Source organism: Patella vulgata, chromosome 8, assembly GCF_932274485.2.
Source record: "Patella vulgata chromosome 8, xgPatVulg1.2, whole genome shotgun sequence".
NCBI lineage: Eukaryota > Metazoa > Mollusca > Gastropoda > Patellidae > Patella > Patella vulgata.
In genome coordinates this window covers 14660032-14684248 of record NC_065886.2, presented here as the reverse complement: position 1 = coordinate 14684248, position 24217 = coordinate 14660032, and the positions used below count along the sequence as shown (strand labels likewise).

The window sequence follows — 24217 nt, the reverse complement described above, 5'->3', positions numbered from 1 at the left end:
ATTTTTCAGCGCTAGAAAGGATACAAGTATAATGGAATGGTCAAAAATAAGACAATATGGTATGGAGGAAGGAATCTACGATGAAAAAGATGTAGGTTTTCTCTTAGAGTTTAAATCGAACATATACAATACTGAGTTGATAATGTGATCCATTTTAATTCAGAAATCCATCTCTTGCCATTTGTTTTATTCAGTATCTAATGCACAACAGTCACAACCTAATATACATATTAAGATGTCGGCTGTATATGAACAGTGACTTACAGTTACAATAATGCAGTGATGGGATTTCAAAAATTTTCTTGTCAGACATTTTTACCGAACATAAAGGGACTTAACTCTTATCATTATTTAAGCGGCCAGTTTGAGACCACACACAAAAATCTTGTAACAACAAAATATTCAAATTCGCACGTAATAAAAGTTAGGTGCACCTCGTTATTTTTCATATTTAATTCCTGTACAGTATTTAAATTTATGTCAGTATATTCCTAAAGATTTAAGTGTTGTCCTAATACGATAGATAGAATGAAAGCGTGCCGACCCGTACTTTTTATCAAATTCAAAGCAGTCATATTCCTCCAAAATTAACATATTTTTCGGCGTCTAGGCCGCCACTTTTTTCAGTAAAAGTCTGGCATACGTCACATTATTCATGAGTTCACCGTAACAATCCTATTGTATTGAGTATAAAAAATGTCTGTCACATTATTTATAGTTGTTCACTAGAACAATCCTGGTATTATTATTTTCAGATTAAGGAAGCCATTCAGTTTTTACATGAGTTAGGAACTGTACAGTATTTTGATAATGATGTATTAAGAGATAGAGTGGTGATCAACCCCCAGTGGATTGTAAATGTTATGTCTTGTGTTGTATCAGTTAAAAGCTCTCCCATTCAGGTAATTAATCTTCTATAGTTGCATCGCCGTTAATGTAGATATATGATGATTTAATTTAATTTAATTTAATTTGATTTAATTTAATTTACAATTCTAATTTAAATTACAATTTTAATTTAAATTACAATTTTAGAATTTTAATTTACAATTTTAGAATTTTAATTTACAATTTTAGAATTTTTATATTAATTTACAATTTTAATTTACAGTTTTACAATTTTAATTTACGATTTTAATTTAAAATTTTGAGTTTACAATTTTACAAATTTAATTTACAATTTTACAAATTTAATTTACAATTTTACAAATTTAATTTACAATTTTTATTTATTTATAGGCTAAAAGAGGAGAATTTCATCATTCTGACATGAAGACAATATGGAATGAATACCCTACAAGTCTCCATCAATGGTTATTACAGTTAACAGAACAATTTGATCTGACCTTTCCTCTACCACATCAAGATATTAATATAGTACCATGTCTTCTTCCACATGAAGAACCTAAACAAGCTATTGAGGTAACTTTTTCATCTTTTAATACACACGGATTATAATGTTGGTAAACTTAAAGATGTATTATATAAAAATTAGATAAAAAGTTGGCCGTTTGACTAATTTATAAATAAATAACGCAAAATGAATATTAACCGATTAAATGGTGCAGTGTTCTAATCCAATTAAAGTTGATAAAGTACAATTTAGTGCTTCTATGTTTACAGTAGATAAATACACAAATAAATAAAAAATATGTCCAGGTAAAAAATTCACCACTTAATACTTCACTCTGATATACATTAAATCATATAAGCTAGCTGTCTGCCTTCTATGGATGTCTTCACATATTAATAATGTATACAAAAAATTAAATTTTTACAATACATAAAGGATTGATCATGGCAATGAATTATAAATAATATAAGGTAACGTACAACAATAGGTTATAAAGTATATAATACATAATATGACTTTAATTTACATAGTCTTCCTGGTATAATCTAACAATAGTACAATACAGGAGTAATGAGATGAAATGATTGTCCATAGAATAATTATGTATAAGACAAGCAGATCACATCAAAAGTCCTCTCTAGGCTGAAATTTGGTTGTTTATTTAACCCTTGAATGATGATTTATAGTTGATTAATGTTGTTTATATTTGTAGACTGTCTGGCCGTCTAATGATGAATTATAATTGATTAATGTTGTTTATAGTTGTAGACTGTCTGGCTGTCTAATGATAATTTATAGTTGATTAATGTTGTTTATATTTGTAGACTGTCTGGCCATCTAAGGATTAATGAGATGAAATGATTGTCCATAGAATAATTATGTATAAGACAAGCAGATCACATCAAAAGTCCTCTCTAGGCTGAAATTTGGTTGTTTATTTAACCCTTGAATGATGATTTATAGTTGATTAATGTTGTTTATATTTGTAGACTGTCTGGCCGTCTAATGATGATTTATAGTTGATTAATGTTGTTTATATTTGTAGACTGTCTGGCCGTCTGATGATGATTTATAATTGATTAATGTTGTTTATATTTGTAGACTGTCTGGCCGTCTAATGATGAATTAAAGAAGAAAGGTAAAGAACAATCAAAGATGGTTTATAGATTCAGTTATTTACCTGCTGGTCTTTTTAACAGATGTCAGGTAGATTTAATATTTGTCCTTTCATTTTCCTTAATGCGATGCGTAGAGCATCTGCAAAGTAAAAATTCAAAAGGTAACAAACCAAGTAATAAAATAGATAAAATCCCAAAGAATGAATGGAATATAGACAACCAATTAGTTAGAGGCTGAAAATACAAAATATCTAACACATGGATAATGCCATATCGTAAACATTTGATTAAAATAGAATCTATTTCTTTAAAAAAATAATAATCACAAAACATAAGCATACTGGATCCTAATTGAGGAGGACTGTAAACAAATTATTTTTTAATGCTGGCCAAAACAGTACTGTCTGAAAATATACTGTTTTTATGTGAAAGTGCTGTTTTGTTCCCCCAATTGATTGGTATGAGACTGATAGTGTTGCTACTGCTAGTGGGTTTGAGAGAATACAATTCGTGTTTGAATATTTTTTAAAATTTATTTATTATTTGTTTGTAGGTTAGACTTTTCCAGTTTTCAAATGGGAAATCAATATGGAAGAGAGGTTCTATGTTAAATAAAAATAATCATCTTGCTCTCATCAGACAAATTAGGTAAGAACCAACTTTTCCCAAGAAACTCCTCAAACCACTTCTTTACCCATTTATTATGTAGGTGTTCTGTCACCTGGTCATCATGAAGTCTATAGTATTCCATGGGACTGTTACCAGGTCCATTCTAGGTATAGTTAACTAATTGTCATCATGGGTCTCGAACATCAGGTCATCAGAACCTACTTATATAGGCCACAATTCTGTGAAATACAATTACTGCTTATTACTGAGCGATGTTTCAGCTGTTCTTCTCTAATTATTATCAAACCTAGTCGAGTTGCATGCTTGTACAAGACAAGGAGTAGAGTAAATGCCCAACCTTGTGTGTTTTCTTCAGGTCTTCTGGTTTCCAGCTCCCACCACTAAATACCTGTATGCACAAATGAATTATTGAAACAAAATATAGTAACCCCAAAATGATCTAGTTTGTGTTCAGGGACTTAAACCCCATGGATTTCTTTGGTTTCCTCCCACTGCACAAGACCCCTAATCTCCTCTCTCTCTCTCTTTACGTTATGTTTTTTATTACAGTTAAAGTGAATTATGTTATGTTTTTTATTACAGTGCAAGTGAATTATGTTATGTTATGTTTATTATTACAGTGAAAGTGAATTGGGTTATGTTTTTATTACAGTGAAAGTGAATTATGTTATGTTTTTTATTACAGTGAAAGTGAATTAGAAATACAAGTATGTGGACAGAAACCAGCTAATATAATATTCCTTGTACATGAGATAATAGAAGGTTTAATAGAAGAATCTTTTCATGGTGTTGTTTATGATTTTCTTGTACCCTGTCCTGATTGTGTTGTAAAAGAGGCAAGTTGAACACTTTATTTTTAAACCAATGTAATTTCAAATTTTCCTGGATTTAATCCACTCTAAAATGTCTTCAAATTGATTTGTTACATTTCATGAAGAAACCAAAACATCAGTAGTTAACTTGTATTCATTCAGCTTCTTTAAAGATTTCAGTAAAGTCGTTTGGATTGGACAAAAACATGAGGTCCACTCATGTTCACATTGGCATGCCACTGTCTGGGCAAAATTTAACTCATTGTGCACTCCATAATATATATTTGTCTTTATTATTCTGGTTGGTGCAGAGAAGTAGTACATTCAACCCCTTCAGTTTTTGACATATTTTCATTATCTCAGATTAGAAAGGTATTGTTTTTTTTACAAGAATGACAATTTTTAGCAAGTGTTATATTATGTATAAAGACTATTTTTATTCTAATTTAAACTTAAAGTCTTTGAAATTATAATTTTATGACAGCTAAATTCTTCCTCCGGTCAAATAGACTCAACATTTCAAAACACTGAATTTGTCCAGTCAACACTACTTTAAAACATTTGTTTCTTTTATTTTCAGGGAACTTTAGATCCATGTCTGTTTGATTCTGATTTAGTAACAAAAGCCAAGGATCATAAAGCACCATTTCTACAATGTCGTAAATATTTCCACACCATATCCATGTCACATTTAGAAGGTAATCATTGTTCTGTTAATTCATTGATTTTAATTGAAAGTTTTATTTGATATTGTTGGGTGAGTTGGGTGGTCTAACGTGTTTGCTATAGAACATAAGGTCTGTCATTGAGTCATGTGACATGGTTTCTATTCTCATATTGAACATGGGCTGCCCCAGATATATTTTAGTACTCATAGAAAAAATGGCGTCTTTTATTTAAATCAATTTTGTCTTTGACCGTTTAGTACTTGAAACTCCAGTAACTAGATCTCCTTAGACCTCACTAGACCATCTGAGTCACTTGAAGCTCCAGTAACTAGGTGTCCTTATACTAGACCGTCCGAGTCACATGAACAGTGAACAATACGAAGAGCTGCTGACATACCAGGGGCAATTCAAGATGGTCTAAGGAACACTAGTATGAGCTATATCACTTATCTCTAATTGTTTTCAAGGAACTCGGATAATCAATATATACATATATACTGCTAAAGGGTTAAAACTGTTTTAATATTTTTAGAAACATTACCATCAAATAGTACGACCGACTTTGATGCCAATCTTCAGAGAAGTATTATCATGATGCAGGAATTAAATACAGAAATGTCAAAAGATGTGACCATTTTATACAGTGCGTCAGATATGCCAACAGACAAAGAAACTGGAGATAAAATTAATCCAAAGTGGTTAAAAGACGACCTGGAAAAAGCTGGACATTCTTGGTAAATAAAAATTTCATGTCCTTAGATTTTACATGTACATACTCCCGTTATACATTTATATAAGGGAGCTCATTCTCCCTAATCATCACAAATTTAAAAAAAGAATATTTTTTTCAATAATTATTTAATGAAATAATTATATTTAGCTGTTTTCTAGGATCATTTTTATGACTATTCAATGCAATGATTCAATGATTATTTTTTACTTGTTATCAAACGATCATCTATGTGTATTTTATTTGGTTTAACAGTTCTATGAGGACTGTTGGTATCAATGAAATAATTATATTTGACTATCTGATTGATATAAGGACTGTTGCTGGTATCAATGAAATAATTCTTTTTGACTGTGTGTTTTAGTTGGTTTAACAGTGATATGAGAACTGTTGGTATTAATGAAATGACTCTTGCTCTAAAGAATTGTAAGGTAAGTAGTTTATATGTTGTAGTTAATATCAGCTTCAATATTTATTTATGGTACTTGAATAACATTGAGTGTGATTTTATACATTTCAAATATCAGCAGCCACATTTTATATATAAAACATTATTTTGCGATATTCAAATGTTTTAACAGTTTGTTTTGGCTCTGATGTCATGTTTTTACAGGTGGTTTGAACTCTCATATCTAATAATGTTTTTAAAGGTTGTGTTAGCTCTTATTATTTTATATTTCTACAGGTTAATTTAACTCTGATGTGATCTTTTTATATGTTTTACAGGTTGTTTTAGCTCTGATTTCTGATAATTTTGAACGAGATGAGAAATGTCGTGATCTGTTGTTATATACAATAGATGGTTTAACTAAACAATATGTTATAGCACCTATAGGTAATAGTCTAGCCTGGTTTAAAACAGATCTAGGTATGAGGATTGGACAACAAGAGGTACGTCTACATATTATATTGTTATATGTCAAGCAAAAATTAATGAATTATGCAATACTATAAAACTGTGTAACTTTACCATACTCTTAAAAATAGCAATCACTCCCTTAAATCTTTTTTTTACACCTGGGTAGATAGCATACACATTCTGGGAACGGTTCTGACTCCACCAAGAGGGTATGTAAACAGGGGTATAGTTCAGAATGAAATGGTGTTTCATGCCCCCTCAAGTTTTAGGAGTAGTGCAAGGTAATTTATATTTTATGGTTAAGTATATGAAATGTGGATTAGATTATTTTTAGGTATCTTTTCTGTGTACTCATTACCCATAGTTATTTGTTATCTATTTATTTCAGCAAATGATTATGATTAAAAGTAAACAACGTTATGCAGAGAAAATACCAGAACTGAAAGAAGCCATAGCAGATAAACTAGCTGGTATAGTTAAAACGGTAAAATTATTTTGTTATACATTCAGGGGGTTGAATGTCCTACATTTATGCAATAGCTGGACTAACAAAGATGGGTATTGGCCATGCAATGGGCTATGAGGGATTTAAACCTACTATTCATCAAATTTGAACTGTCAAGGGTTCTTTCAAAGATTTAAAGAGGCTGACATATCCTAAATATTTATAATTTATCCATTCTATTATATTTTCAGGAATTGAAGGATCACCCAGAATGTTTTTTAAGTTATTGTTGGGCCAACTCCCATGATGCTGTTGAAAAGGGATCTAAGAAAATTAAAGGAGCATTGGGCGATTATGATCCGAGAGCTATTAAAAAATATTTAGCTGAAAAAGGAATCAACGTCTGGTTAGATTATGAACAGACAACAGTGGTAAGTTTATCTGGCAACAATACAAGATGAATTCAATACCGTTAACTACACAAACCTTCGCAATCGGTACAAGATGAATTCAATACTGTTAACTACCAGAACCCTGACATTCAGTACAAAATAAAGTCAATACTGTTAACTACTAGAACCCGGGCAATCAGTACAAGATGAAGTCAATACTGTTAACTACCCGAACCCTGGCAATCAGTAAAAGACGAATTCATTACCATTAACTACCTGAACCCTGACAATCAGTACATGATGAATTCAATATCGTTAACTACCTGAACCCTGGCAATAAGTACATGATGCTTTTTTACAAATCTGAGTCTAGGTGGTTTAGGAAAAATTGGGGTTTTGTGATGGTCTAACAGCACAATGCACCACAATTTTGAAAACTCAAAGTGAGCAGCCAGAAGTGAACAACAAGAACATGATGCAGTACAATTTTAAAGGAAACGTCAGACTTTATCTAAATTTAAGCTTGTGAATACTGGGTGTTATCGGGCAGCCTATTTTTGTTGGTATCTTGAACCATAAGCAGGTGTTTGATTTAGTAATATTATTTATATTTGTAGAATCGAGGTTTATATGATAATATATCTAAAGGTTTAAGACATGCTAAAGTTGTGGTAGCTTGTGTATCAGATGAGGTAGGTTCTATTCTCTTATATACCCTGGGAACTCGCTATATTACATGGGTAAACATGGCTCCTGCCATAGTCTAATATATCAGGGACTTGTTGTTAGGAAAGGGCCAACATGTCACCCTACTATGTCAGTGCTTCACTCACTATAACCCAATAACATTTTTTTTTTGTTAAGCACTTATTTGGTCTAATATCTGGAACTTGTTATGGTGAAGCACTCAGGGACTTGTTATAACCTAACAACATTGTTATCATGAAGCACTTCAGTCTGATATATTGGGGACCGGCTACAACCCAAAATCATTGAAGTATTGTAGTCTAATATATTATCAGGGACTTGTTATAACCTATAAGAACATTGTTATTATGAAGTACTGTAGTCTTAATATATCAGGAACTCATTATAACCCAGCACCATTGTTACAGTTAAGCACTTTGGTCAAATATATCAGTGGACTTGTTAATTATTAACAATTACTACCATAGTTTTATATAATTATGTTATTCTATTACAGTATGTCAATTCCAAGAATTGTATGATGGAGTTAAGATTTGCTGTTTTAACGTTAAATCTACCGATAGTGCTAGCTATAGTAGGTACGGGTCGAGAGTGGAAAGTCTCTGAGGTAGGCATATTAACTTACTTGAGAAAACAATTACCAACAGTCCAAGGGCATATATTCTAATTTTGAAATCAATAAATAAACAAAAGTAGAAAATACTATTTTTGATAATTGTAAATTGGTATTAGATGTTCTAGAATGAGTAAGTATATATACCCATCACCAATTGGAGCAACAGTAGATATGTTTTCATTTGGAGTCAGAAAATAGACCTCTTTTAGCTCTTGTAAATTAATTAATAACCCTTTAGATATTTATTTATATTCAGGATTCGTCATTCACTCAATAAATACCCTGGCTTCTCGCCTAGAATATGCTGGGTCTGAATACTGGTATTTCCTACCCAGGTCTCTCTTATCATATGGTCAATATGTGATCCAGGTCTGTCATTGACTCAGATGGCACGGTTTCGATTCCCTGCTTGAACCTGATAAGGAGTCGGGTAGGCAGTCCAACCTTGGCGCAAGTGAATTATTGAAATAAAATTGAACCATATGTTAGTCCCAAAATGACCTAGTTCGTGTTGAGTGGACGTTAAACCCCATTTCTCTCTCCCTTTAAACCTGTTTCCTCCAACCATGAATTATTGAAATAAAATTGAACCATATATTAGTCCCAAAATGACCTAGTTTGTGTCAAGGGGATGTTAAATCCCATTTCTCTCTCTTTCTTGGGGGGTTGGACGGCTGAATGGTTAGCGTGCGCGCGCTGTATCATAAAGTCTGTCATGGAGTCGACTGGCGTGGTTTCGAATCCCCGGTTGTACGTGATAAGGAGTAGGGTTTTCTCCGGGTCCTCCGGTTTCCTCCCACTGCTAAAGACCCCTACCTGCAAGCGAATTATTGAAATAAAATTAAACCATATGTTAGTCCCGAAATGACCTAGTTTGTGTCGAGTGGACGTTAAACCCCATTTCTCTCTCTCTCTCTCTTTCTTTAATCACATTCCATACAATCAGTGAAGTGATTGTTAGTTAATTTTGTCACTGTATTGTATTTACAGGTTGGAATTTTACAACAACGTTCTAATTCTGCTAAAGTTTATCTACAAAAACAAAACGAGTCAGCTTTAGATACTTTATGTTCGTTTGTGAAGGAAAGATTACCAACAGCTGCCGAGAAACTACAAAGTGAGGCTTTGAAAGTGAAGAAGGATATAACAGAAATACATCAACAAGTTGCCAAGCAACAGAAAAACAACGTCTCTTATCAGGTACAGAACAGATTTATTAACGGTGGATTTTAAGTTCTCAGCGATGGGGGTGGGGGAGCTGAGAACCCTTGGTTGTGTGCTTTAGATTATAAGGGTATGTCATTGATCCAAGTAGCGTGGTTGTGATTCCAGGCTTGTATATGACAAAAAGTAGAGTCGCCTATATCCTTTACAAGGTTGTCACGTCAGTAACTCGGCAAAAATCGTTGGACAACATTGAAAATCAATTGAGCTCCTTCGTTAAACAAACTCAATTCCAGCGATGTTACAAATATATCTCAAAAACTCTGACCTATACAGCATTAACTACGTTTTGGTGACAGGGGCAAATATCCACTTTTAATTTCATTAAGCAAACTATCCCACTGAGTTTGAAAAAAGGACCACCAAAACTCTGACATGTAGAGTATTACTCACGAGAATAGTAGACGGGCCATGTTCAGACAGGAGGGACAGCAATATTACCCCATGATGGGCATATAAAAACATGCTTTATGCAGAATTAAACTCACTGACATTGCCTTGTAATGGCGGCTTCAAAATCAAATAACATGATGCATGTATGTAACTTGAACAATTCATATAACAACTTATCTTATGATTTTTAAAGAAGAAACCTATTTTTGATTGTATGATTGAGAGGGGTATTTTCTATCAGTATTAATGTTTTAATTCAAATAAAAACAATAATTTATTTGTGTTATGTTGAACAGGAAGAGAGAGAATTAGTACAGAGAAAGTTTATGCGTCACATCATCTCGTTTATAAGTAGAATGGACCAGACACCCATGCCTCGACTTATTGTTTTAGACATTGAAAAAACAACAGCAAGTACAGGTGAGATGTATTGATAGTTCTAACGCTACATCTTGTAGATGTACTGTTTTAGTGGGGAGTTTTTTTATTTAATATTTAAACAATTTGCCAACAATGGTTTGAAACTAAACCTTAAAGATAGAAACTCTTGCTAAAACAACACAACTAAACAATACCCAAATGAAGTCTATGCTCTGGACTAATTAGTATTTAGTAGATCTTGAAAATATAAAAATCTTTAACGAAAACCTGTGTACACATTGCAGGCCTTTAGCTAGCGGTGAGGCAAGGGGGACAGCCAAACAAATGTCACTCGGCTAAATGGGGCGCCTATACTGATATGGGCACTTGGATCGTTGGCTTTGTAGTGCGGCTAATGGAAAGCGCGTGGTTCGGCAGCTGCCCACCACCCCACCCCACCCTGCTAGCTACGGGCCTGCATTAGTGTGCACATAAATGAACCCTTAAGAGGTGGAATTGTAAATAAGAGTGGACTGTAGTGCCTCGGTCCAGGCAAATTTCCCTCATTAGCCTGGTCGGTGCAGAACAGTATGCGTTAAACCCCATTTCATTTCCTTACTAATATTAAACCCTTTCCAGTTTTAAATTCTATATTTATCAATTCTAAACAAACCATCCTTCATGAGACTCCAGTGGGTAATTATTTGTGTACAGCCTAAGGAACTAAAAATGAAATGATCTAATTAGTAATTTAAGGTCTAAGTTACATTGAAATGGAAATAGGGGGATTGGGTGGCCGAATGGTTTCATGCGTGTGCATTAGATCATAAGGTCTGTCATTGAGTCCCCCTTGTCAGTGATGCAGGATGGAGGGCCTGACAAGGAAAGCTGTCTAGTCGTTCGGATGGGACAAAAAACTGGTCCCGTGTACAAATTGGTGTGCACGTAAAAGATCCCTTGGCAGTTGGAATTCGATATAAGAGTAGGCCGTAGTGCCGCTGCCCGGGCAAAATTTCCCTCATAGCACACAGTATGGCGTATGCCCGTTTTCATTAGCCCAGGTTAGGAGCAGAACAGTAGGACGTTAAACCCCATTTCATTTCATTTCTGTCATTGAGTCAAGTGGTGTTGTTTCGATTCCAAGCTTGTACACAACAAAGAGTAGCGTGGAGTAGGGTCGCCTGTCCAACCTCATAAGTTTTCTTTGGGTCCTTAGGTTTCCCCTCATATGTTAGTCTGAAATGGTCTAGTTTGTGTTGAGGGGACATTAAACCCCATTTTTTTTTTTCTCTCTCTCTCTCTCTCTCTCTCTCTCTCTCTCTCTCTACAAAGTTTTGATTGGATGAATAGAATAAAACATCTGGTAAATATGACATATTGTAAGAGAAAATTGATTGTGTACTTTTTCAGGCAAAGGAAGAAAACAGAAACGGCCCATAACTGCAAGAAAGACAACTAGAGAAAAAACTCAAGTAAGTAAATAGTAAATTAATAAGATATTATAGATTTCAAGGATCACCTGTCCTTTTATTATAACAAGAGATCAAAATGATAGCACATTTGAAAGAAAAATTTAGAGTCAAGAAATTTTGAGTCTAACATAGTCCACGAAAAGGGTCATGTTCATTAAAATAATGACAGTCTGACAACTGTCATGAGCTATGCTATTAGTCATCAATTTCATTATCCATTGGAATGTACTTTAAATTTCGGGGGGGGGGGGGGGCCTTCTAACCATACCAACAGCAACGGATCCCTTTTAAAAGCACTTTCGTAATACAAGAATGCATTAATTACATCAGAATATAGCTTCACCAGATCGTTGCATATGGATGGCCCAAGTTAATAAAATGATGTTTTAGGTCAATTTTAATAGATATATAATAAATTATTGATATATATATAATAAACTATTGATATATATTGTAATGGATAAATAATAAACTATATTGATATATATTTTAAACTATTGATATATATATATTATAGATAAATACAGATGTTGATAAAGAGATTGATATAGATGATATCTGGGATGAAGATGGTTTGTGTATTAAGATGATGTGTGAATATGAGGAGGTCAGTTATATTTCAATACTTTAGCATCCTTCCAGATTTGTACAATTTCAAAATATGACAACATTAAAGATGCATTATGTCAGAGCTATATCTGTCTATTACAGGTCTTTATTTTGGCCTCAAACTCAAATGTTATATTAATTATTAGTTAGATATTTATTCACATGACTAGCCTATAATCAACTCTCTAGATTATCGGATGGCTGAGATTTAAATGGATTGACATAATAAATAATATAATCTAAAAATGCATTATCTAGACTTAATCTTGATTGTCAGGTACTGTTTGTATGATAATAAACAATCTACATCTTCAAACAGTGATAACTTAACTCAGATTAAAGTAATTTGGATGATATAATCAATATTTTCATTATCTATTTTTGAACTATTATAGCGAAATTGGCAAGCTATTTATCTGAATCTTACATTATGCATCTTTAATATAAGATATACATATATTTATTGACTTCATACTTATTACCTTGAGATCATTTCTATTCAGTTCTATTTTTTTTATTAACAGGGCTGGCATGTTTGTGATAAATCTTACCATTTTAAAAGATCGGATAGTGCTAAAGAACAACTGAAGAATATGTCACCTTATCTTGGACGTCTTTACGCCATTGCTAGACAGAGTCATATCAATTTAACCTGTATATCCAATACATGTAATAATGGTGAAAAGTTTGTTAGTTGGGTTGAACAGGTTAGTATGAAGTTTAAACACGGTGCTGGGTTAACCATTAAGCATAATAAGCAGGTATTTAGGGTATCATGGTTATGGGGGTACCAGAGAATGTCTGTTTTGTTAGATGCCAAAATTTAAGATATTTAATTTAAAAATTAATAAGGAACTTTCAGTTATGTTTTCATTGTCTTTTGTCTTTTCCTACTGTTACCTATTTTGTCTCAATTAATTATGACGTGTATAAAGTCTCCGAAAAACTATTAGTCACATGATTGGCGGTTGTTTGTGGATTATTATTGTTTGTATTTTGGTGGCACCATAATCTTTTAAGTGCTTAGGGCCTCTGTGGGTCTTAATCTTGCCCAGTTTATACAGCACCTGGAATCCAACTCAATCATTGGGAGACAGACAGGAGAAAAAAACGCTATAGGCCACATATAAAAAATATTCTGGTTCTCAGATAATTCCAGATCACATAAAAAGAGTTGCATCCCCTGTTTTTATTTCAAAAAATAAAATCCGTCTCGTAAACTGTAACATCATAGTACGTGTACATTGCATATGGTGTATGTCTGTCTTCATTTAGACTGCCTGTTGCAGAAAGATAAGATTTTAAAGGGGTTAGGTCTGGCCATGGTTGATGGAGATTTTCACCAATTGTTTTATAATGTAACAAAGATATTCATAGACAAAGAAATGAATAATTTATTTCCTAAATATCATCCATGTTATTGTTTTAGGAATCAAAAGATCATACAGATTTCGTTCAGGGTTTCCAAACCTTAAGAAGTATTCTTATTGAAGATAATTCGGACCAAATGATTGCTTTCTTAGACCAACTTGTTCGGTAAGTACAGTTTAAACAGGCTCATTAGAAAGTGATTGAGAGTCTTTTCATCGTCTATTACTGTGGAGGTGTTCCTGATAAAAATAGCCAAAGATATTGATGAATGTAATGTTTTTGGTTTGTAGCTAAATATAGGACCAACTTGAGTAGCTAAATATAGGACCAACTTGAGTAGTTGAATATAGTACAAACTTGAGTAGCTAAATAGAGGGACCAACTTGAGTAGCTAAATATAGGACCAACTTGAGTAGTTGAATATAGGACAAACTCAAGTAGCTAAATATAGGACCAACTTGAGTAGCTAAATATAGGACCAACTTGAGTAGCTTAAAATAGAACTTACTTGAGTAGTATTCCAAGTTTTGTTCTTGATTCATTTTAAAATGTCCTGACAAACACAGAAAAAAGGCATGGTATCCACTTTTACTCTGAATAATCGAGTACATGCCATATCTTTCTTACAACGCTACAATAATAGTAATGGCAGATGGGTGCATGTACCAGAACACCCAATAACACTTCACTAATATGTTTATGATGTACTTTAGCCCATCGGAGCAGAACAGTAGGACGTTGAACCCCATTTCATTTCATTTCATTTTATTTTGATGTACTACAATATTTTTCTTTATTCTAGATGTCATTTACCAAGTGGTAAAATCTACTGGTTATGTGAAAAACATCAGAAGATGCCACGTATAACCAAACTAAGTACTGGTACCGGTGGATCATCTGAAACGTTTAAAAATTTATACCAGGAAGATATTTTATTAAAAGAATACATGGAGAAATCTGATATCTATAAACAGAAGAAATCCCAGATATCTAAAACACCTAAAGTAGTTTTACCATCATGTAAGATAATATAGATATTTATCTCTAGCTCAGGGAAACCACTGTGGTTCAGTGAGTAAGACATAAGCTTGCTAGCCTGTAAGTCTTGGTTTCGCTCTCGGTGTTGGCTGTGAAAGTTCATCAAGATTTCTGTCCCCCTTGTCAATTGTGCAGGAGGAAGGTTTTGGGAAGGGACAAAGTATAGTCGTTTGGATGGGATGATAAACTGAGGTCCTATGTACACATTGGCATGCATGAAATAATAATAAGTTGTAATAACACTATTCAGGCAAATTTCCTTTATAGCCCACTGTATGGTGTCCGCCCATATCTTCAAGAGGACATTCAGCCCCATTTCTTTTCATTTCTCTAGCTCAGAGATTTTGATGTAAAGTTTTATTTGATATTGTTAGGGGGTTGGGTGGCCAAATGGTCTAATGCATGCTCTTACTGATAATAAGTTCTGTCAGTTATTGAGTCACGTGGCATGGTTTTGATTGCCAGCTTGTACGTGACAAGGAGTAAGTTTGCCTGTCCAGCCTCGCTGAAAAATATCATTAAAAAACCTGAAAAAATACAAATCTGTGCCAGACAAAATAAGACACCAGATGGATTGTGCCTAACAATGTGCCTTGGTTTTAAATAATTTTTTTGGGTGCATAACGGAGGGCCTGACAAGGGCAGTTGTACAGTCATTTGGATGGGACAAAAAACCAAGGTACCATGTATACATTGACGTGCACGTAAAAGATCCTTGACAGTGGGAATTCGATATAAGAGTAGGCCATAGTGCCGCTGCCTGGGCAAAATTTCCCTCATTGCAAACTGTATGGCGTATGCCTGTCTTTATTAGCATAGTAGGAGCAGAACAGTAGGACGTTAAACCCCATTTCATTTCATCTCAAATAATTGTTTTGGGTTATTGTTATTATATTCAGTGACAGATCCAGAAAACAGATCTGCATCAAAGCCAGAGCCAAAAGAAGAACAAAATGTTGATAAAAAAGCATCAAAAACAACCGACAAGAAAACAAAAGATGTCAAGTCAGAAACCTCGAAAGAAAAAGATTCTGTTAAAACAAAAGATGCCACCGCTGAAAGCCCAAAAGAAAAAGAGCCTGTAAAAAGAACAAAATCAAAAATCGGTTTCAAGGCAGCATCGGATGTTGCTGAGATTACTAATGCTGCGACGAAAAGTACTAGTGCTAATGACAAAAATAGTGGTAAAAATAGTGCAACTGCAACAGAAAAAAGTAGTAAAACATGCACAGTACAATAGATATTTATGTACAAACTAAGTATTTAAAACCAGTGATACTCATTTACACATTTTTTGAATAATATCGAACTTTCACATTTTAATCAACACTAAAATATACTCACATTGATTATTATTTAATTAAGAAAACAAAACAAAAATATCTGCTGGGATTCAATCAGATTTTAAAAAAAGCCGATAAAAAATTTCACACATCATTTATTAGTGCTGCCTTGTTTATTGTCATATACTCCTTTACTAAATCAACTTATTCATATTATTAGGGAATAGTGGTCTGAGTTCTTTGTGTTAATTGAGTTACTTCCCTTGATTAATAAAAGGCTTTGATCCCACTCGGCAAACCTCGGCAGATTCCGTTACTCTACATTTAGCCTCGGCTGTATGACGGTAAGTGATATGTACCTACGCCTATACAATTGCGATGCGGCACCGGTTTAGTTATTAGGAAAACTTGCCGCTTTTAAAAAGAAATTATCAAAATTCGTCGTTCGAAGCGTGTGTAGAATTTTCAATGCAAAGTTGTTCTTGTTTGAAGAAAATCGGATAAACTTGAAAGAAAAACAGCTTCGGACTTTGAAATATTTGTATGATAAAACATTCTTCAAAGGCGTCGTCATGTACAACGCCGTTGGTAATCCGGGAACTTGAAAGCAGTTCCAATGGCGGACTTAGTCATACAGCCGAGGCTAGATGAAGGATACTGGAATCTGCTGAGGTTTGCCGAGTGGCTTTGATCCTAGATGGAATTCTGGGATGGAGTGAAATGGAAGATGGCTGTTTTTAATTAGCTCTTCTGATTGTCATAAACAATCCAGGCCATCTTGTGGCCTATACACCCCAAAACCACATTATATCGCCTGCAGAGAATGCCAAATGTCGCAAATTTGTCTTTTATATTTTACAATTGTGTCATTTGCAAAGAATTCAAAATCATTCATATGATAATTAGCAGGTTTGAATATAACTTTATTTTATATCAACTGTATATTTGTACTATTGAATTTGAATTTCTCCGTCCCTCTATTTAAGTGTGCTAATATGACAATATTTTTTATGTATTTTTATTTTTTTCCAATCATTTTTTCTGACTGTGATACTGTTTATATTTTATTTTATATATGTTTGAATAATTTAATTTACTAGGATTTGTCTAGTTTTCATATATAGTACATCTCATACTTCTACTGCCTGATTTTCTTACATATTTATATATTGGTTATTACAAAAACAAAAGATTAAAAAAAAAAATAGTGCTTGTCAAATCATGTTTCTGAAACAGTTAAACATTACACAAACAATGTTCTTAGACAATTTGTAAGCATTGTCTACTTGTCCAAAAACTGTCAAATATCAACCAAGTTTTCAACTGCCTGTTACTGTGTATGAGCATGCTTTAACTAGATTTTTTAATCCATGGGCACCGACAATTTGACAGTCACTTGATCAGATGTATCAATCTTTGACCAGTCGTCAGCTGTGGTTTCGACAGCATCACTGGTTACCCAATAATTGTTTGTGTGTGCCAGACTTTACTTGTAATCTATGTAGAATGTTTGTCGTCCACTGTGGTTTCGACATCACCAATGGTTACCTAGTGTGTGCCAGATTTTACTTGTAATCTATGTGGTATGTTTCTTTTCTTTGTTCACTTATTTATGTAATTGACTTTATTTATTTTACAGGGTATTACAAATGTTTTTTTATTTATTTTTTCCATATTTTTATTTATTTTAATTTCTATTTTTACAATTATACCATTATTTATCATAGTATTTATAATTACAAGAGTGCAACAAAAGAATCTGTAATGGTATCAGGTGTTCTAATAAAAGTAAGCATAATCTACCTTGTACATTGTACCTGTGTCTATTTATAACTCAATGGAGACCAATACAGATGGTTGAATGTTCTAACACATGGTTTCTCCCACATTTATACATAACAAGAATAGGGTCGGCTACCTCACATCCGGGATTCTCCCACTACTAATGTGGACAGTAAACCCCAGTTCTCTCTAAATGTTTAAATAGATTAAATATTTGGGTTTTAAATGTAGTTTGTCTATTTATGTTTTGATTGTTGATTGAATATATTTTATGTCTTGTAAAACATATCATTAGGCCACATCAATTATATTGCCTTTAGAACAAATATTGAAATTTTGTTTCTTACTTCTTTGGGGAAAACATAGTTTAAAAATCAAAAGTTTGAAAGCTTTGTAAGTTTTGAAATTTGAAACTAATCATCTTTCATGTGATTCAAGTTGCTTTTTATTTATCAAGAACTGAACATCAAATTGCTTTGGCCTTTCTAGCCATGATAAACACAGCTTGTCTGGATGTTAGTGTCTAGCCATGAAAAACACAGCTTGTCTGGATGATAGTGTCCATACTAGCCATGACAAACACCACTTGTCTGGCATACAATGGAGGTTTAATATATGTTACTTTTTGTCAAAAGTGCAATAGAGAACAACAACTCGAGGAGTAAAAATATATATTTTGGTGCACTTCGTAAATAAATTTGTAAATTTATTTATTGGGTAAATTATACATATTATTAGCATAGTATATTTTAGACACTTTAGTCCAAAAAGCTCAATTTTAACAATGGTAATATTGGAAATGACAATTGGTATATGTAGATGTGTGTATCATATACTATCTATTATATATTATATAGTTTAACAGGCTAATATATCTTATATACTATCTATTATATATTATAGAGTTTAACAGGGTAATATATATCTTACGGGTATATACTATGATCTTTTAGAGGCATTAAGTAACTGGATAGAGCAATAAACTATAACACATACTTATGGAAGAACAATTACTGATTTATTTGGGCAACGTTTCGAAGAGTATTCTCTCAAGGTTGAGAGAATACTCTTCGAAACGTCGCCCTAATAAATCAGTAATTGTTCTTCCATAAGTATGTGTTATAGTTTATTGGTATATACTATCTATTATATAGTTTAACAGGCTAATCTATATTTTATATACTATAAATACATTAAATAGTTTAACAGGCTAATATATACCTTATACACTAGTTGGCCTTGTTTGTTACACACTACATATAGTCATCACTTTTAAATCAAAATGTAATCTGTTAATTTGATCTACAGAAACTGCTGAATAAATTAGATTAAATATGAACTTTATCTGTATGTTATTTGTTTTTAAGACACCCTTGTCTTTACCAGAGCCCACAATAAATTAAAAATATATTTACAAAAGTATTAATAGCACAGTTCGGAGCAGAATAGTAGGATGTTAAACCTCATTTCAGTTAATAGATATAGCCCCTGTAATATGAGAATATAATCACGTACGTACAACATTATTAGACAAGATGATATTACCTATAAAATATCGATCGCTATTCTCCAACTGAATTTCAAATGGCAAAAAACAAAAGTTCGAAAATTGCTATATATTTTCTCTCCAAATCATATCAATTCCCGGAAACGACCTAATGTCAGGGGCGGGTCGATACCCCCCCCCCCCCCTAACCCTGCCTCAGCAATACAAAATAAATTGTAAAGAAACACTTTTATGAGAAAAGTGTCACGGTCGTATGCTTTATCCTTTTATGATCAGATGGTGGGGTGAGACAATCTCTTTCCCAGAGATAAGGTAAAAGTTATCTCTGGGGGTGAGATTGAGGATGTGATGGGCATTCAAAGCGCGGGATAATGACATAGACATATGTGATATCACAATAATTAATGCTTTGCATCAATGAAATTGATCCGAATCACAATGTGATCCTATTATTATAATCCATAATAAAATTGACGTCAAACAGACTGTTGATTTCTCTACAGTGTGTATGTGTGCCTACGTAAATTGGAGACGATGATGGCATCAGCATTGTCAACTGTCAAATTTCCTTCACAAGAACCTGGGAAACCCCCTCCTGAAAAATTCCTGGTTCCGAATGTGTTAAAAGCAAAAACACTTATTGTGTTAGATAATAGGGCTTGTAATTAAAGTGGCGTGCGTTTCCAATACTCGCTTTTACGCACAATCGAATCTTTTAGATAAAACTGACCATATGTTTGTGTTAAGTGGACGCTAAACTCTCTCTCTCTCTCTCTCTCTCTCTCTCTCTCTTCCATGGCGTTTAATTAAATTTTAAACCACCGAAAACAGTATAATGTTGAGTACAGTCGGGCGTTAAATGTAATAGATGTTCCACACTTGATTGATACAAAGAGTGAAAAAACAGCATAGCTATGTACATATATTTACACCTGTTCATTGTTACAAACGCTCGTGAAAGTCAGATCTGATTGGCAACAATCACGATTGAATTGATCATTCTATTACTCAATGACCACTGGACGCAATTAATTAATCATGAATTTTGTTCGAGACTAAAACACAAAGCAATTATTTTCCCAGCTATCTCGAGAACTGCAGTATTAGTTACAGTAGGTATTATTGATCCGACGAATCTCCCCAGTCGACCGTTATCAAAGTCAGCCTAATTATTAATCAAAAGTCGCGTGGTAATAAATTGTTACAACTTTGATTAGGAAATCATCAGCTACTACATCCGGAACACTTGAACAACACGAAACGAAGATAGGTATATATGCGATGGCCAGGTTCTATCGATTAATTGATTTCGAATATTCAGGAAAGACAGATGGTAATTAGTACATGTATTGTCTTCAGTTAAGGTCTCAAAGACTAATAAGCTTCTTCGATCAATATTTTAAAGTGGTAAGCATTTTGAAAATGTGTTTGTACGATCGAGATATAAACTAACTCAGGTAGATCCGGGGACATTTTCGGGTAGATTGCGAGGAATCAACCAGAGCATATGAGGATGCCCTACCTAGAAACGGTGAGAGAAACAACATTGTTATTCCATGATGTCATGGTCACACTTGTTAACATGGAGTGAAGGTGTAAGCAAGCAGACTGGATTAAAGATTTTCCTTTGAAGTATAAAAAATGGTAGCTCAGGTTTTGTGGACTGTTTAATTGTATGTGTATTTTTTCGTTAATGAATATATGAAGAGTTTAATAGCTGAATTTTAACGAAACTGACTTTGGATTAATTTAAAGGATAATGGCCGAGGCAACACACGCTAAACCATTAGACGAGGGCGCCAAGATGGGGGCCCCGTCTAAATCAGCCTGGGTAAGTTCATAATATCTGCCCAGAATGGGGTTTTAATATTTAATCATAATTTTCTATTCAACGAATATAAGGATTATAGTGTTTTAGTAACGATGTATTGTGTCAAAGTTGTTTTTCAGCAGTTTAATACTCCCCAAAAGAGCAATAACCAACTATGGTTGATGAAGCCACCTTATTATATGACGTTTCGGGTCTTACTGCATGTCATGTAATATCATGTCGGGTAATTGATTAGGTGGGAGCCCGGGTTCATCCCCGAGAAAGTTTGGAAAATCGGTGTGTCAATTGTGATTTGTGACTCTTATCTAGACCAGAACATAATATCGAATTCCATCAGCTACACCAACCCAACCAATAGAAAGTCCAAATTTAAACGTTTCATAGAAAAAGAATAAAATATTTTGTTTTATATTGTTATTAAGGGGGCGGGATGGGGCACCACATGAATCCTTCACTGGCTTTAGCTTAGCGGGAACATTACTTTGAGAAATCTTTTAGAGACTAAGATTCTTTGCTTATTAGGGACTGTTTTAAAGAAATGTACAAACCTATCTCTTGGGAATTTTACATTAAGAAATGCTGAAAATGATATGGAATTACACATGCTTATATTATTTTTCATATTTCCAACTTTCAGAAACCAAGAAGACTAGCTATTATACGTACTGCGGGGAAGTTTAGGTCTGGATTTAATTCACAAACTCTTCCCACTACCAAATCCTCGGAAGATTTATCAGTTACCGATGAACAGTCCGTTGGTGAAACACTACAGACCCTTGCATTCCAGTCTTCCCAGCTCAACCCAAAACCAATTTCTGGTACTACAATAACAGGAACAACGACTCAGCCTAACACACCTAGTGGAACATTTCGAGAGACACGTGTCCATTCCCACAAAACCTCGGTGGTTAAACCCAACCGTAGTGCGAATGTGTTAGTAAACGCCCAATGTGCTTCAGAACCAGCTTTTCAACGTTCGGGAGTGTCTGGGATACCTCTCCAACGTCAACATTCGGTAGCAGCATCTAGTAATAGTGCGGATATGGAAGTAACAGCTCTCCGATCTCGACGTTTGGCAGCAGCATCTAGTAATAGTGCGGATATGGAAGTAAAACCTCTTCGACCTCGAAGTTCGTCAGCAGCACCCGGTAATAGTGTAAATATGGACATAACACCTCTTCGACCTCGAAGTTCGACAGCAGCAACCAGTAATAGTGTGAATATGAAAGTAACACCTCTTCGACCCAGAAATTCTGCTGCAGCACCCCGTAATAGTGAGACTAGGGAAGTAACACCTCTTCGACCCCGGCGGTCTTCCTTCTCGGGAGTGACATCCGAATTTTGTGTATCAATGTCTGAAACAACAAACCGTCGTCCTCATTTTACACCGAAATCACACCAAGTTAACGGACATTCTGGTCAGCAGTCAGTGACAGCAATGGATCCTTTCTCCCAGTCAGTAACATCCGCCGATATCTCCTCTTGGTTGATGACATCGGTTCACCCGTTTTCTAAGTCATGGACACAAGAACCTCGCCATTCCTCGTTGCCCATAGCACCCACCCTTCGTTTCAAAAGATCAGGTACACATTATGCTTCCCCGAACTCGCTGAATTCAGCCCACCAATCTCCAGGTTCGGCTGTATCATCAAATTCCCCCACTCCTTCAATGACTATGGATCACTTTTCCTCTCGATCCTTATCATTGGATTCAAGATCAGCGATCTCTACAAACCACGACAATCAATCGAGGATGTCAAACTCACAGTCAGATGTGACATCTGCCCATCATTTTTCCCAGTCCGATGCATCAACGCATTCTTCTCAGTCAGACACATCCACCTTTCGAACTACGCTAGCAGCGACTCGCCCTACCTCAACACCGGGTACCGCTTCACGGCGTACTATGAAGCCCGATAAACGTAATAGTGAATTGCCCATCACATACAATGCCCATGCCTCACCACCAATGACATTTACATCTGGCCCAACCCAGAGAACTGCTTCACGGCGTACTGTAATGCCTGATAAACGCCATAATGGATTACCCAAACCCGATACATATAATATCCATGACGAACAAATGATGTACACTACTAATTGTACTTTTCCTGAAAGGATACCCCATCCTCCTTCTGGGTTACCACGATCATCACGAAATTCTTCGGTGTCAGGGAGAACTCGTCGCATCAGTGGGATGCGCGAAGCAGCAGGTCGACGACTTTCATTATCTGGGACATCATCTAGTTCATCTGCGACATCTATCTTTTATATGGAAATGCCCGGATCTGTGAGGCATCAATAGGGCATATAAAGACATATAGTTACTCCTTCAACAACATGTTTTGTTTCCTATTTGTAAAGTTATTGTTATTCCATGAAAACGTCCCCCCCCCCCGTTTCCTCCAATTTAAACTTTACTTGAGGGAACCCCGGTACTATAATATTATAACTTTACTTTGAGGGAATCCTGGTAGTATATTATAAGTTCACTTGAGAGAATCTTGGTACTGTGATATTATAACATTACTTGTGGGAAATGAAATAAAAACGGGTTTAACGTCCTACTGTTCTGCTCCGACAGGGCCAATGAAGACGGTTACTTTACATGAGTGAATCCTGGTACTGATATTATAACTTTACTGGAGGGAAGACTGGTACTACAATATTATAATTTTACTTGGGGGAATCCTATTACTACGATATTATAACTTTAAATGGGGGAATCCTGGTACTACAATATTATAACTTTACTTGAGGGAACCCTGATACTATGATATTACTTGAGGGAAGACTGGTACTATAATATTATAACTTTACTTGAGCGAACCCTTGCACTATAATAACTATACTTGAGAGGAACCTGGTACTATAATATTATATCCTCAACTTAACTTGAGGAAAAATCCAAGAAAGAGTTAATAGAAAATTACTGATAGGATGGTGATGATGCCCCCTTTTGGCATCAACCCAAGTGTGTAACTTTTTCTATGTTGGTTGGTCAAGTACTATTAA

The 24217-nt window shown here is 34.4% G+C and overlaps 2 protein-coding genes and 1 long non-coding RNA gene across 3 annotated transcripts; all 3 read left to right on the top strand.

Annotated features, from left to right (window-relative positions):
- Positions 1–10: 10 nt before the first annotated feature.
- On the top strand, positions 11–3916 carry LOC130014109 (uncharacterized). The gene is made up of 6 exons (XR_008789087.1): positions 11–91; positions 756–902; positions 1240–1422; positions 2456–2560; positions 3026–3120; positions 3788–3916. It is a non-coding gene; the product is annotated as an uncharacterized LOC130014109 (long non-coding RNA).
- A 582-nt stretch (positions 3917–4498) lies between these two features.
- On the top strand, positions 4499–18885 carry LOC130014108 (uncharacterized). Its single transcript, XM_056103000.1, has 16 exons — positions 4499–4612; positions 5115–5316; positions 5677–5743; positions 6039–6203; positions 6560–6655; positions 6868–7047; positions 7626–7700; positions 8213–8323; positions 9323–9532; positions 10246–10369; positions 11720–11781; positions 12299–12388; positions 12915–13097; positions 13820–13926; positions 14564–14781; positions 15699–18885. The coding sequence occupies exons 1-16, from the start codon at positions 4597–4599 to the stop codon at positions 16037–16039; spliced, it is 2247 nt and encodes a 748-aa protein (XP_055958975.1). The 5' UTR covers positions 4499–4596; the 3' UTR covers positions 16040–18885.
- A 2202-nt stretch (positions 18886–21087) lies between these two features.
- Positions 21088–23912, top strand: LOC126829577 (serine-rich adhesin for platelets-like). The gene is made up of 2 exons (XM_050559523.2): positions 21088–21202; positions 21840–23912. The coding sequence occupies exons 1-2, from the start codon at positions 21131–21133 to the stop codon at positions 23505–23507; spliced, it is 1740 nt and encodes a 579-aa protein (XP_050415480.2). The 5' UTR covers positions 21088–21130; the 3' UTR covers positions 23508–23912.
- Positions 23913–24217: the final 305 nt, after the last annotated feature.

What these genes read in the sequence shown, in the direction of transcription:
- LOC126829577 (XM_050559523.2), top strand. Translation starts at nt 21,131, where the DNA reads ATGGCCGAGGCAACACACGCTAAACCATTAGACGAGGGCGCCAAGATG. An exon ending in CCCCGTCTAAATCAGCCTGG is followed by an intron (nt 21,203 to 21,839) that starts GTAAGTTCATAA and finishes TCCAACTTTCAG; the next exon opens with AAACCAAGAAGACTAGCTAT.
- LOC130014108 (XM_056103000.1), top strand. An exon ending in GAAAAAGCTGGACATTCTTG is followed by an intron (nt 5,317 to 5,676) that starts GTAAATAAAAAT and finishes TGTGTGTTTTAG; the next exon opens with TTGGTTTAACAGTGATATGA. An exon ending in TTGCTCTAAAGAATTGTAAG is followed by an intron (nt 5,744 to 6,038) that starts GTAAGTAGTTTA and finishes TATGTTTTACAG; the next exon opens with GTTGTTTTAGCTCTGATTTC.